The sequence below is a fragment of the Bos mutus genome, chromosome 5 (genome assembly GCF_027580195.1).
Source record: "Bos mutus isolate GX-2022 chromosome 5, NWIPB_WYAK_1.1, whole genome shotgun sequence".
NCBI lineage: Eukaryota > Metazoa > Chordata > Mammalia > Artiodactyla > Bovidae > Bos > Bos mutus.
Genome location: NC_091621.1, coordinates 2,239,315 through 2,252,686, shown reverse-complemented (window position 1 = coordinate 2,252,686; position 13,372 = coordinate 2,239,315). Strand labels below are relative to the sequence as shown.

The following is a 13,372-nucleotide window of genomic DNA, read 5'->3' as shown; positions in this document are numbered from 1 at the left end:
GTATGTATGTATTAGCTGGAAAGACACAGAACAATCAGGTAAAGCCAGCCAGGTCCTTGGTATCTGGGAGTCTGTGTGGCTGCCTGGGTGGAGCAGAACAATCTTAATAAGCAATTATGGACTAGATTAGAAGATGATGGGTGCAGTAAAAAATAGGAAAGAACAGTGTGAGAGGGATAGGATGGTATCCCAGGTTGCAGGATTAAAGGGGCCAGTTGGTGGAAATCTTGAGAGAAGCTGAGCTTGGAGCAAAACCTTAAAGGGAGTTCTGGCAGCAAGACAGGGAGGGACCTAGGGGACTGGCATTCCCAGCACGGGGACATCAGAGCAAATGACCAAGGCAGGGCCCGCCTGGTCTGTTTGAGGAACAGACTGCAGTGTGTTTCAGCGTCTGCACGGCTCTCTCTCTGGACCTCTGGCCTCTGGATACTGCATCCCTTCTAAGCGGGGCCATCAGGCTAATGTTGCCATTGCTTCTTCCCTTCACAAGCCTCCCTGGCCTGGACTGCTGCTGCTGCTTTGTCGCTTCAGTCCTGTCTGACTCTTTGCGACCCTTTGGACTATAGCCCACCAGGCTCCTCTGTCCATGGAATTCTCCAGGCAAGAGTTACTGGAGTGGGTTGCCATTCCCTTCTCCAGGGGCCCTTCCTGACCCAGGGATCAAACCTGGGTCTCCTGCATTGCAGGCAGATTCTTTACTGTTTGAACCATCAGGGAAGCCCCTTGGCCAAGGCTGCTGCTGCTAAGTCGATTCAGTCGTGTGTGACTCTGTGTGACCCCAGAGACGGCAGCCCACCAGGCTCCCCCATCCCTGGGATTCTCCAAGCAAAAACACTGGAGTGGGTTGCCATTTCCTTCTCCAATGCATGAAAGTGAAAAGTGAAAGTGAAGTCGTGTCTGACTCTTAGTGACCCCATGGATTGCAGCCCACCAGGCTCCTCCATACATGGGATTTTCCAGGCAAGAGTACTGGAGTGGGGTGCCATTGCCAAGGCACCCTCAAATGTGATTCTACTTCACCGTCAATTCTGCCTTTCAAGGTACTTTCCACATTTTAATGTAACTGTGAGTTCAGTTGGATCTAGAATCTAGTGGTTAAACACCTAGTAGGCTCTGAGGTCAGCCTGGGGTCGGCCTGGCTTCAATCCAGGCTCCACCATGGCCTCGTGCAGGCTGTAGGGTCTCAGGCAAGACACTTAGAGACTTTTGAGGGGGAAACAAGATAGTCTGGCTCCCGACACAGAAAAAAACAGCTGATAGGAATTAGCAACATGGGGGCAGGTCTGGGTCTGTGTGACTTACTATTTTTATCCCCAGGGCCAAGGACAGGTCCAAGGGCTCAAAAGATAATGAATTAATGAATGAGTGACCAAATAGATGTGGAAGGTGGGGTTGGAGGAACAGGGAAGAAGGGATGCGGGAAGGTCCCACACAAAGGTTCTAAGAGGGTCCAAAAACCCCTTCAAGGCAAGTGATTAAAACCACAGAAGTTCTTAAATGTCTTTTCAAAAACAATACTTCCAAAGTTCTTCATATTTGGCCTTTTTACATTATTGTACACTTTACAGCTGCCCCATGGCTTTGTGGGCAAAGTTGCAAGGTAATGGAGCAGACACCCATTAATGGTATCTGCTGTTACCCCACACCTGCTGGCAGGAGTCCTTAGAGAAAATGGAACATGGGAAGAATAATGCAAACTATCTGTGCATTTCCTGCAAGGACCCTGCTGGCATTGTTCTTGGCTCACTGAGGCCCAGAGGAGTCAAGTAACCTGCCTGTAGTCACAGAGTCTCCAGAGGGGCTCTAGTTCTGGCTTATTCTACTGGACCATGATGAATACATGTGGAGACTTCCTAGGGCTCACAGCTACTTTAAAGAGGGTGTCCTGGAACTTCGCAAGCTGGGCCAGTATTCTGCAGATGGAGGTTTTATTTCTCAAATCTGGGGAAAATCACACTTCCTTATGCCTTTGATTCTGCCCCCATGCCAGTTGGAGTAGACTTGATCAGGATGCAGAGACAGGCAAATGCCACGGAGGCGACGACCACAGCAGAGACTGAGGCTGGTCTAAGTCCTTACTAAAAAGCTCTTTACTAGGTTCTCCATGTAATGAGTTTAGGCAAGGGGGATTTCACAGCATCCTTAAGGAGTCAAGTCTATATGAGACTGAACACTACAGTCACTGCAGCCCAGATAAACTAGGTGTTCCAGACCAGAGAAAACCCAGCAAGGCCAAATGGCATCAATGTCACTCAAAAGGTTTACAGTGAAACATATCAACTGCGATTACCTTTATGAGAGGGGAACCTTCCCTCCTGGATCAGAGTGTTCCACATTTATGGGTCTGTCCTAAGGGACTTCCTTCCTATTCCATGAACTGGCTTCTAATCATTCCATTTAGAAAAAATAATCTCTCTCTCTCTCTCTCTCTCACACACACACACCCCTATACTAAAGAGCGCCATATGGAAAAGAGAAGAGCTTACTTACTTTTCATTTCCTTATTTCCCCAGAAAAGTTAGGGCGGGCATGGGAAAACCTCAGACGCTTGTTACACTCCTTTGCTGGTGATAGGTAAACACATACACAGTACCCCTTGTTTATGAGCTCCTTGAAGGCAGGTGCCCTGTTCTAACAAGAGCATCTAATAGATTCCTCTGCACTGTGGGGGCCTGACTAATGCTCGAAATGAACCAACGAGAGGATGAGCAAATAAAATGCAGCCCATTAACTGAACTCCTTGCAGTCAAACTTCCCTGGCCCTGACCTTGGCCCACATACTCTGCTCTGCCCCAGGAGCTGCCTTGAGTCTCTGAGCCCTCCAAATCCACGTCCTTGGGTCATCTCCGGGAGCAGCAAGAGCCTTGGATGCCTTCCCATCCACGGGGATATGGGGGTGGGCGGGCTTAACACCAGATTATTACTGTGCTTGTGACTGGTGACAGAACCCTACCAGCGCTGTGGCAGGTCCTTGCTGGGACAGAATAGATGTGATTTCCCAGTGACAGGTTACCTTTAGGGACCACCTGTCCCTGGGATCTTGCTGGGTTACACTCATCCAGGAGAGACTTGCAGCTCTGAATGCATATGGCAGGCTGAGTTTCTCGGGAAGTAGACACGGGAATGGGAGTGAGCCCGCTGGGGGTTAACTTAGGGAGAATTCTCAGGACAACATCTATGAAAGGGGCGGCACGCCAGCAGGACTGGGCACAGGGAGAAATGGGGCTGCCAGGCAGACGCCAGTGGATCCTGCAAGATATCACATGCATTAGTCAGTCCATGGGGTGGGGTGTGGCCCCGGGCAAGGTGACTCTCTTCACCTGAGACCATTCCCCAAAGAGGGCTGAGAGCAGAGCCCACCTGCAGGCAGTCTTCCAGCAGCTGGAGGAATGAGCCTTTCCTCCCAAAGGGGAATGTGAGTGTCTACCACACACAATCACTACTCTCATCCTGCAAGACAGACATGATCATCACTTCTACAGTCACATGGTCCCAGCTGGAGGTGGAGTTCCCTTCCTCCATGGGAGGTGGTGACTCTCCCTCCCCTTCACTTTTCATCAGCCAGGGCCCAGTGGATGACTTCTTATAGCCGGTGATCCCTGGCGGGGATGCAACAATGCCTGCTGAATAAATACATCACTGAATACTGAAGGTCAGCACTGAAATAGGAATAAAATGCCACATAACTATAGAAAAAAAAGTCCCTAATGAGTGCAGTGTAATCAGGAAAAAACAAAAACAAATAGATGTGATGGGGGACTTGAAAAGAGATGCTCAGGGAAGACAACACACACATGCACTGCGGTCTCAGCTCCAAGTGGAACCTTGCATCCCACCAAGCTTCTGTTCCTTTATTTGTGAACTAAAACAACAGATCCAAACATTCTATGAAGAAGAGATCGGAAAGCTGAGACATGCTCTGTTTCAACAGTCTATTAGTGTCATTATTGACATGAATAAGGAAAGTTTTGATCCTGACAAGGAAAAGAGCCAAGGGTCAGAGTGTTTTGCCCCCGTGGTGTGCTGAGGACTTTTTTCAATTATCCCAAAGCTGGGAGGCTCCCAGAAGGAAGCAGGCAGAGACTGGAGTGGGTGAGGAATTTACTCTTCTGTCAGTGAATGGAAACAGAAACCAACTGGAATAGCCTGTGATTCTTGAGAATGCTGTGATTTAAAATCATTAAGCAATATTTCACCTTCAGAGGATAAGGAGCTATAGAGAAGAGGCAGGAGGGATTTTAAACACAGACGCCAGAGTGCAAAAGTCAGGAAAAAAAAAAAAAAAAAAAAAACACCGCTAGGTTTATCTCTCAATGTATTTGTCTAATATTGAGAATATAAAACTAATATCATAATTTAAAGGATGACACCTGGTAGAGGGGTATTAAAATAATAGTAGGGTTTGTGCCTGCCACTTCTCTCATGAATCCACACCAGTTATAAACACTGATTGTCCTCACAATTTCCCACCTGATACTCACACATACCTTGGGGCAGTGACAAGAGTTAACAATAAAAACTACGAAGAAACTGACTAGCAAGAACCTCTTAGAAAGCCAAACTTACATACTTCTTTAAAATGATAAACCATCAACTTTTTAATGAAAGAAAAAGTCATAAGAACATTTTCAAACACTCTATAATGAATACCCATCACCACCATCTCACAGGCTTTCTCAGCAATCAAAGTATCATTTGATAAAAAGGGAAAACCGATAAATGTGCGTCTCCACACAAAGAAGCCAACACTCAATTATGGGCACACAAAATACACACATTTGATATCTGTCTCTTACAAAGCAATTCAACAACCCTCAATTGGGTTCTTCCTATGAACACAGATCTTACTTTTTCAATTATTAAAGACATACAAGCCAATCCCTGTTTTCCTCTAACAAGTACCAAGTGAGAGTAGAACTGATGCTCACCTCTATTTATAATTCCTTGTCTATTTCATTAGCATGACCTCATTAAGAGTTGCCCTCACATTAAAAAAAAAAATACAATTGCTATTCTTGTTATGTCATTTGACACCTTCAGATATCAGGGAAAAAAAAAAAAAAGAGCTACAATTACCTTTGAACTTGTGGAACACAGCCCAGAGCTCGGCAATGTCTGTTGCAAAGGTGATGTCTGTGTCAAGGACGATGACCCTTTCCAGGTTGGCAGGAAGAGTCTTGGTGAGGACGAGCTTCATCAGACCATAAATCCCAGAGTAGTGTTTGTTGGGGATCCAGGAAACTTCAGACTAGACAGGGAAGTGAAGAGAAAGAGTAGGAGAAAGCAAAAAAAAAAAAAATCACTACATTTAATTTTTTTGTACAAGCATTATAAATAGTGCCTGGTACATAAAAAGGTTCCAATAAAAATTGTTGAGTAAATGAATGAATGTTTTCTTAAAGATTTATTCATGTAATTTACAGTTTGGCTTGTGAAGTTCTTTTGGAAGAAAAATGTATCTGAATCAAGGGAGAAGGAGAGTAATGTTTTTGAAATAACTACCCTATGCAAATACTACACTCAGATATTTTAAAATAAGATTTCTGTTATTATAGAAATTATATAGGCTCATTGGAGAAAATAATATTCACAAAATAAATAAAAGTTTCAAAAATTGAATCATACTGTATATATTTTTGCAACCGATGTCTAATTGTTCCTGGATAGATATATTTCTTAAAGTCTTATTCCATTTCTGTGTCATTAAAAATGACTACTTAATAGTATCATTAAGGCGTACACTTTTCTTGCCTGGAAAATTCCATACACAGAGGAGCCTGGCAAGCTACAGTCCATGGGGTCCCAAAGAGTCAGACACGACCGAGCAACTGAGAACATACAAGAGCAAACAAAGGAACAACCAATGTCCCTCAGGTGGTGGGAACATCAGCGAGTCACACACCTTAGTACCATTTGATGATACTACTAATGATACTACTAGTACTACGACTAATACTAATGATAATGAAGGCTAACAATAATACCGAACACCAGTGTGATGAAAGCTTCCAGAAGCACAGGTCATTTATGAAGACCCTATGGACAGGGTATTGTCTCAGCTGCCACGGGAATCTCCATGGAAGCCAAAGTACACTTGTTTTCAAGAAATGAACATTTGGAATGGAACCCTTTAATGGAAAATGTGGTCACATCATAAAAATTCCAAAAAACATTCTCCCTTTTGGTCCTTATAATTCCATTCGAGGACACACTTTTTTTTTTTAAGTCACGCTTAAGAACGAGATCAAAGTTTTATTCCTGAAGTTCATCACGTCATAAAAGTAAATAAATAGCAACAATCCAAATGCCGAAAAATTAAACAGTTAATATAAACAAAGTATTTAAAAAATTTGATAAGGGACTTTCCCGGTGGTACAGTGATTAAGACTCCACACTCCCAATGCAGGGGACCCCAGGTTCGATCCTTGGTCAGGGAACTAGAACCCATATACCCTAAGATCCCACATGCCATAGGTAAGAGCCGATATTTGTTGTTTAATTGCTAAATCATGTCCAACTCTTTGTGACCCCATGGACTGTAGCCCACAAGGTCCCTCTGTCCATGAGATTTTCCAGGCAAGATTACTGGAGTGGGTTGCCATTTCATTTCCTTCTCAACAAAGAGACCTCATGCTGCGGCTAAAGAAAAACAAAAAACAAAAAACCCTGCATGTCACAACTAAAAACTGATGCAGACAAAAAACATTGATAGCACACTATGCAGTTGTTACAAGCAATATAGACTAAGATGAAATGAAAAGAAACTGACATGTTAAAAGTAAAAAAAAAAAAAAAAAAAGGAAGCTTAAAAATTGCTTTTGCTTATTAACTACTAGATATAATCAAACAATACGAAAACATATCCACTCAGATTAATGCAGAGAAAAAAGAAATGGAAGCACAGCATCAAACCACTGACATCAATCATTTGGGGGATGATAGGAGTACAGTCTCTCTCTATAGATAGACATAGATATGAAAAATTGCTCAGTCGTGTCTGACTCTTTGAGACCCCATGGATCGTAGCCTGCCAGGCTCCTCTGTCCACAGAATTCACCAGGCAAGAATATTGGAATGGGTAGCCATTCTCTTCTCCAGGGGATCTTCCCAATCCAGGGATTGAACCAGGGTCTCCTGCATTGTAGGCAGATTCTTTACTATCTGAGCCACCAGAGAAGCCCCAGATACAGATATACATACATTCATACATATATATGTGTGTATATATATATATATATTCAGGTTACATACACACATTTAATCTATACTTGCCAACTTTAAAAATTATCAACTACTAATGTTGTAAAGAAAAAACTAAGTGTGACAGTCTTCATTTTAAACATATAAGGATCCAGTGATGGGAAACCGGAGTGCACGAAGTCAGTTTAAGAAAGCTATCAGAAAGGACCTTCTCTGATAACCCATATGACCCATTCCATTTCTCACACCTACTCCATGCTGTTTTCATCTCCAATTTGTTTGAAAATACAATTTTAGCTATTCCTTATTCTCAGTTTTGCAATGGCTCTTTGCATTAAGTGAGTACAATTTTGAGCAGAAAAAAAGAAAACATAAACTGAACTCTTCACCATGTGTCAATTTCAAGAGAAAGAACCATTGACTGCCTACAACCTGTCACCTTGTTCCTGGGTAGCATGGAGGAGGGAAAAAAGAAACAAATGTTCAAATCTGGACTCTAGCCCCACAGGAAGGGTTGATCTCCCTAAGCCTTGGTTTCTTTATCAGTAAAAATGGAGCTGCTGCTACATCACAGTTCAGTTCAGTTGCTCAGCTGTGTTCGACTCTTTGCAATCCCATGAACGGCAGTATGCCAGGCCTCCCTGTCCATCACCAACTCCCGGAGTTCACCTAAACCCATGTCCATTGAGTCGGTGATGCCATCCAATCATCTCATCCTCTGTCGTCCCCTTCTCCTCCTGCCTTCAATCTTTCCCAGCATCAGGGTCTTTTCAAATGAGTCAGCTCTTCGCATCAGGTGGCCAAAGTATTGGAGTTTCAGCTTCAACATCAGTCCTACTAATGAATACCCAGGACTGATCACTTTTAGGATGGACTGGTTGGATCTCCTTGCAGTACAAAGGACTCTCAAGAGTCTTCTCCAACACCACAGTTCAAAAGCATCAATTCTTCAGCACTCAGCTTTCTTTATAATCCAACTCTCACATCCATACATGACCACTGGGAAAACCATAGCCTTGACTAGATGGACCTTTGTTGACAAAGTAATGTCTCTGCTTTTCAATATGCTGTCTAGGTTGGTCATAACTTTCCTTCCAAGGAGTAAGCGTCTTTTAATTTCATGGCTGCAATCACCATCTGCAGTGATTTTGAAGCCCAGAAAATAAAGTCAGTCACTGTTTCCAGTGTTTACCCATCTATCTGCCTGGACATGTAACAACAGACTGGTTCCAAATAGGAAAAGGAGTACGTCAAGGCTGTATATAGTCACCATGCTATTTAACTTACATAACTTATATGCAGAGTACATCATGAGAAATGCTGGGCTGGATGAAGCACAACCTGGAATCAAGATTTCTGGGAGAAATATCAATAACCTCAGATATGCAGATGACACCACCCTTATGGCAGAAAGCGAGGAAGAACTAAAGAACCTCTTGATGAACGTGAAAGAGGACAGTGAAAAAGCTTAAATTAAAGCTTAAAGCTCAACATTCAGAAAACTAAGATCATGGCATCCAGCATAGCAAATAGATGGCTAATGTAAAAACTGAAGGAGTTTAAAGGACTCAACTGCTTGGTACACAAAAGATCCTCAGCAAATGTGGTCCCACCCTTCATCCCGATTCTCTCTCCCCATTTCCAGTATGTACATAGCTATTCTTGGGTTTGATCTCTGGGTGAGGAAGATCCCCTGGAGAAGGCAACAGCAACCCACTCCAGTATTCTTACCTGGAAAATTCTATGGACAGAGGAGTCCATGGGGTTGTAAAGACTTGGACATGACTGAGCAACTAATGAAGAAATGATGCTTTTGAACCGTGGTGTTGGAGAACACTCTTGAGAGTCCCTTGGACTGCAAGGAGATCCAATAAGTCCATCCTAAAAGGAGATCAGTTCTGAGTGTTCATTGGAAGGACTGATGCTGAAGCTGAAACTCCAATACTTTGGCCACCTGATACAAAGAACTGACTCATTTGAAAAGACCCTGATACTGGGAAAGACTGAAGGCAGGAGAAGAAGGGGATGACAGAGGATGAGATGGTTGGATGGCATCACCGACTCAATGGAGATGAGTTTGAGTAAACTCTAGGAGTTGGTTATGGACAGGGAGGCTTGGTGTGCTGCAGTCCATGGAGTCAGCGAAGAATTGGACACGACTGAGCGACTGAACTGAACTGAGCAACTAACACACACGCGCGCGCATACGCCTCTTCAATACTTAATATTGAAGTCTGGGGGCATCTCTGGGATCTAGTACAGAACTGAACCTTGGGTCCTGGAGTCAGATACACCTGAGTTCATATTCTGACACTGTCAATTAATCACCACGTCAACTTGGCCAAATCTGCGAGGGGAGTCTCTGCCGTTTACAAAAGGGAGTCACTTCCAGTGTATCATTATCGGTCAGGGTGTGGATGAATGCAGAATTTAAGGGCAGAAACAAGGCACTGGGCAGACTTGGTGAGGGGAAGAGTTGGGGGCCGTTACCACTCAACGCATGAAGGGCCAATGCCAGCTGCTGCTAGTGTCCAAAGAGGGGAGTCAGATGAATAAGCCCCTTAGCAGGAGCAGTGACCTTCAGAAGACAGACATGACCTTGCTGCAACAATCCCTCAGGATGGATCAGGGAGAGAGATCTCAGCTCCCCCTCTCCTCCTGCCCCTAGGACTCCTGCCAGGGTAGCCCACTGGGCAAACCCAAACAAAATCCAGTGAGAAAGTAAGCTTGGGGATGCAGCCCTTAGGCATCAGCTCAAGGGGAAGAGTGAAGAAAGATGAGAAAGAATCCAGAGGGACAAACCTAACAGAATAGAATGGCCATTAATTTAAACAAATGATGGCAAGATCAAAGCACCAAGCCTCACACATCACAGACACAACACACATCTGCAGGATGGCTGGGGAGACGGAAGGATGCATGGGAAGACAGATGGATGGATGGACGGACAGATGGATGGCACAGGAAGGAGACTGATTAGTCGCAAATCCTCACCAAGCAAGATGCAAAGCTATAGCTGGAATCCGTCAGGCGAAATGTTTGTGTTCCTTTCCCAAACCATAGTCTTCCTTTGAAGTCAGCTTCCAGGCCAGCCATCACCTTAAGATCTGACGCCTGAGGACTCTGAATAATTCCCTCCCGTGGGTTTTATAAAACTCTTCTTCGTGTAAGCCTGGGCCTTTGGAACTCAGCTTGGTTTCCTCACTCCCCTGAGAATTTGCCTGAACTGAAGCTTGGCCGTCACCGGCCCATGCCGCAGAGTCGTGCTATTTAATCAGACCTTTGATTAACTTATTCATCTATTTTGGTTACCATCAAAGCAAGAGAGCTTGGTGGAGACGTTGGGTTAAGCCGTCTAATTAGGCGGCTCCAACTCCCGGCTTTATTTTTCACACACAGGCAAGGCACTCGGATGCATCACAGAACAGTAGGACTACAGGAATAAATTAATCTCAACATGAGCCCAGGCCTGAACGTCACCCCAAGTCCCCGACTTAATACATAATCAATTAAGTAGAGTGTTCAATTAGAGGTAGAGGAAGCATTCGAATGGGTTTGTATTCAGAAAGAAAATCCCAGAAAGAAAACTAAGGAATCTAGAGGGGGTAAGAACGTGTGGTGAGAAGCAGATGTATTTGTTACAAATGGCTCCTTCTCTCAGCAGCAGCATGCAACCTGTGCTGTCTGCCTCTGTCCAAATCTTGCTCTTCCTTCAAGTCCCAACTTAGAAGGCACCAGCCTCCGGCCCCCCTCCCTGCTGCCCAAGGCTGGGTGAGGGCTCCCAAATCGAGCTGTTTCCTTTCCTTCGGCACAACAAGCCATCACACTAATTTTCCATGTCTCTTTCCAGCTCTGGACTAGAAATCCTTGAGGTAGGCATGATGTCATTCATATTATGGTAACAACACAGTCATTTGACCATGTGTATGACTGCAGACTTAACCAGGCCTCAGTTCAAATGCCACCTGTGATATTTTTGCCAATTAGGAGAAGAGGCATCTGTAATTGCTTGGGTCCAGATCGGTACAGTACATTGAAAAAGGCACAACTTGTTGAGCTCCAGAACCTGGTTTTTAGCACCACTTCTAATAAGCTTATAAGCTATGTGACTCAAGGCAAGTCACTTAACCACCATAAGCCTCAGTTTTCTCATCTGTAAAATGGGAACTTCAAACGCTCACTTCACAATATTGCTGTGAGGATTACAGAGCATCTATTCATTAAGAGAAGGTAAGTAAATGGGCTTCCCTGGTGGGTCTATGGTAAAGAAGCTGCCTGCCAAAGCAGGGGACACGGGTTTAATCCCTGGTCCGGGAAGATCCTCATGCCTTGGAAAAACTAAGCCCGTGTGCTCCAACTATTGAGCCTGTGCTCCACTGAAACCACTAAAGCACATGTGCCCTAGAGTCTATGCTCAGCAACAAGAGAAACCAGAGTGAGAGATCCAGGCACCGCAACTAGGGAGTAGCCCCAACTCACCGAAACTAGAGAAAAGCCCGCACAGCAACCAAAACCCACCACAGGCAAAATATACATATAAATAAATAAAATTATTTTTTTAAAAAAAGAGGAGGGAAGTAAAGTCCATTTCCCTTCTCCCAATGAGTGTGTGTCAGCACTACCCAGATTCAGATGATACATGATTTGGAGTTTGATAAAGATAAGACATTAAACCCAGGGATAGAACTCAGGTTTCCCGCATTGCAGGTACATTCTTCATCAGCTGAGCCACAAGGGAAGCCCAAGAATACTGGAGTGGGTAGCCTATCCCGTCTTCAGCAGATCTTCCTGACCTAGGAACTGAAGCAGGGTCTCCTGCTTTGCAGGCGGATTCTTTACCAACTGAGCTATCAGGGAAGCCCATGGTATTAATAACTTTGACAATAAAAAGGAAACAAGGAACAGAGATAGTTCTAACAGGGAAAATAAATCACCCATATCTTTTCCCTATATTTCTATATATAAGATTAATAAATCACGAACTGGGATCTATGGGGAAATGTGAAGCCCTCTCTAGTGAATCTCCAAATTGGACCACACTCCTGGGTTTTAGCGGGGGGCGGGGGGGGGCGGCGGGGGGCGGAAATGGGTGTGCGTGTTCGCCCATATAACCTTTAGGGGGAGTCTCCTCATACAATCCACACTGCTACTGATCTCACTTCCAGCCTACATACAATAAACTCCAGTCCAACTGAGGATATTAAATTCTTGGAATCAACAGAAAGAAAGTAAAAGTGTTAGTCGTCTGGTAGTGTCCAACTCTTTGCAACCCCATGGACTGTAGCCTGCCAGGCTCCTCTGTCCATGGAATTCTCCAGGCAAGAATACTAGAAGTGGGTAGCCATTCCCTTCTCCAGGGGATTGTCCTGACCTGCAGGAACCCAGGTATCCTGCATTGCAGCCAGATTCCTGACCATGTGAGCCACCAGGGAATCAATGTGGAGAAGATCATCTTCAGAGGCAAGTTACAGAGACCTGGAAAGTGTCATGCAGACCGACCCCCAGAGTACCCTGTAGAAACACCACCACCTAGCTGAGCAATATCCTAGCATGTTCTTCATCACTGAACACGCCAAAGGGTTCATGTAATTAAAATAATAATAAGAATGAAAGCTAGGTTTATGTTAATGGACAGATTATTATCCTTGCAATGGCTGTTAATAATTCTAAGCAGACATGCTCTAAGATTTAATTAGCAAAAATGCAACTGAGCTTAAGAATACTACTGAATCCACTTACATAAAGGAGCATAAGCAATTCTTATGGGGGCACTGGGATGCCCCCATAATGATAATACTATCTAGCCTTTGCTGGGGCTTGAGCTGTTTACTGGCCATCAGGGAGCTCCCTGGGGGGCTTCCTAGGTAGCGCTAGTAGTAAAGAACCCACGTGCCAATGCAAGAGATAGATGCAACTTCGATCCGTGGACTGGGAAGATCCCCTGGAGAAGGAAATGGCGACCCATTCCAGTATTCTTGCCTGGAGAATCCCATGGACAGAGGAGCCTGGTGGGCTACAGTCCATAGGGTTGCAGAGAGTCAGACATGACTTAGCGACTGAGCACGCAAGCATGCAGGCACTGTGGGGAGAGCTTTCTATGTGCTATCTTATTTACATTACTTCCAACTAGACTAAAGGTCAGGTCTTAATATCGCAGTATATGAACTGTGCG

At 44.5% G+C, this 13,372-nt stretch overlaps 1 protein-coding gene across 4 annotated transcripts in view; it reads right to left on the bottom strand.

The window, feature by feature from the left end:
* The window catches only part of LARGE1 (LARGE xylosyl- and glucuronyltransferase 1), a 609,925-nt gene that overhangs the window by 248,324 nt on the left and 348,229 nt on the right, over positions 1–13,372 (bottom strand). For all 4 annotated transcript variants that reach the window (XM_070370200.1, XM_070370202.1, XM_005898334.2 and 1 more), the window contains exon 6: positions 5,077–5,248. In XM_070370200.1, coding sequence (XP_070226301.1) covers positions 5,077–5,248 — 172 coding nt within the window. The remainder of the gene's footprint in view (positions 1–5,076; positions 5,249–13,372) is intronic.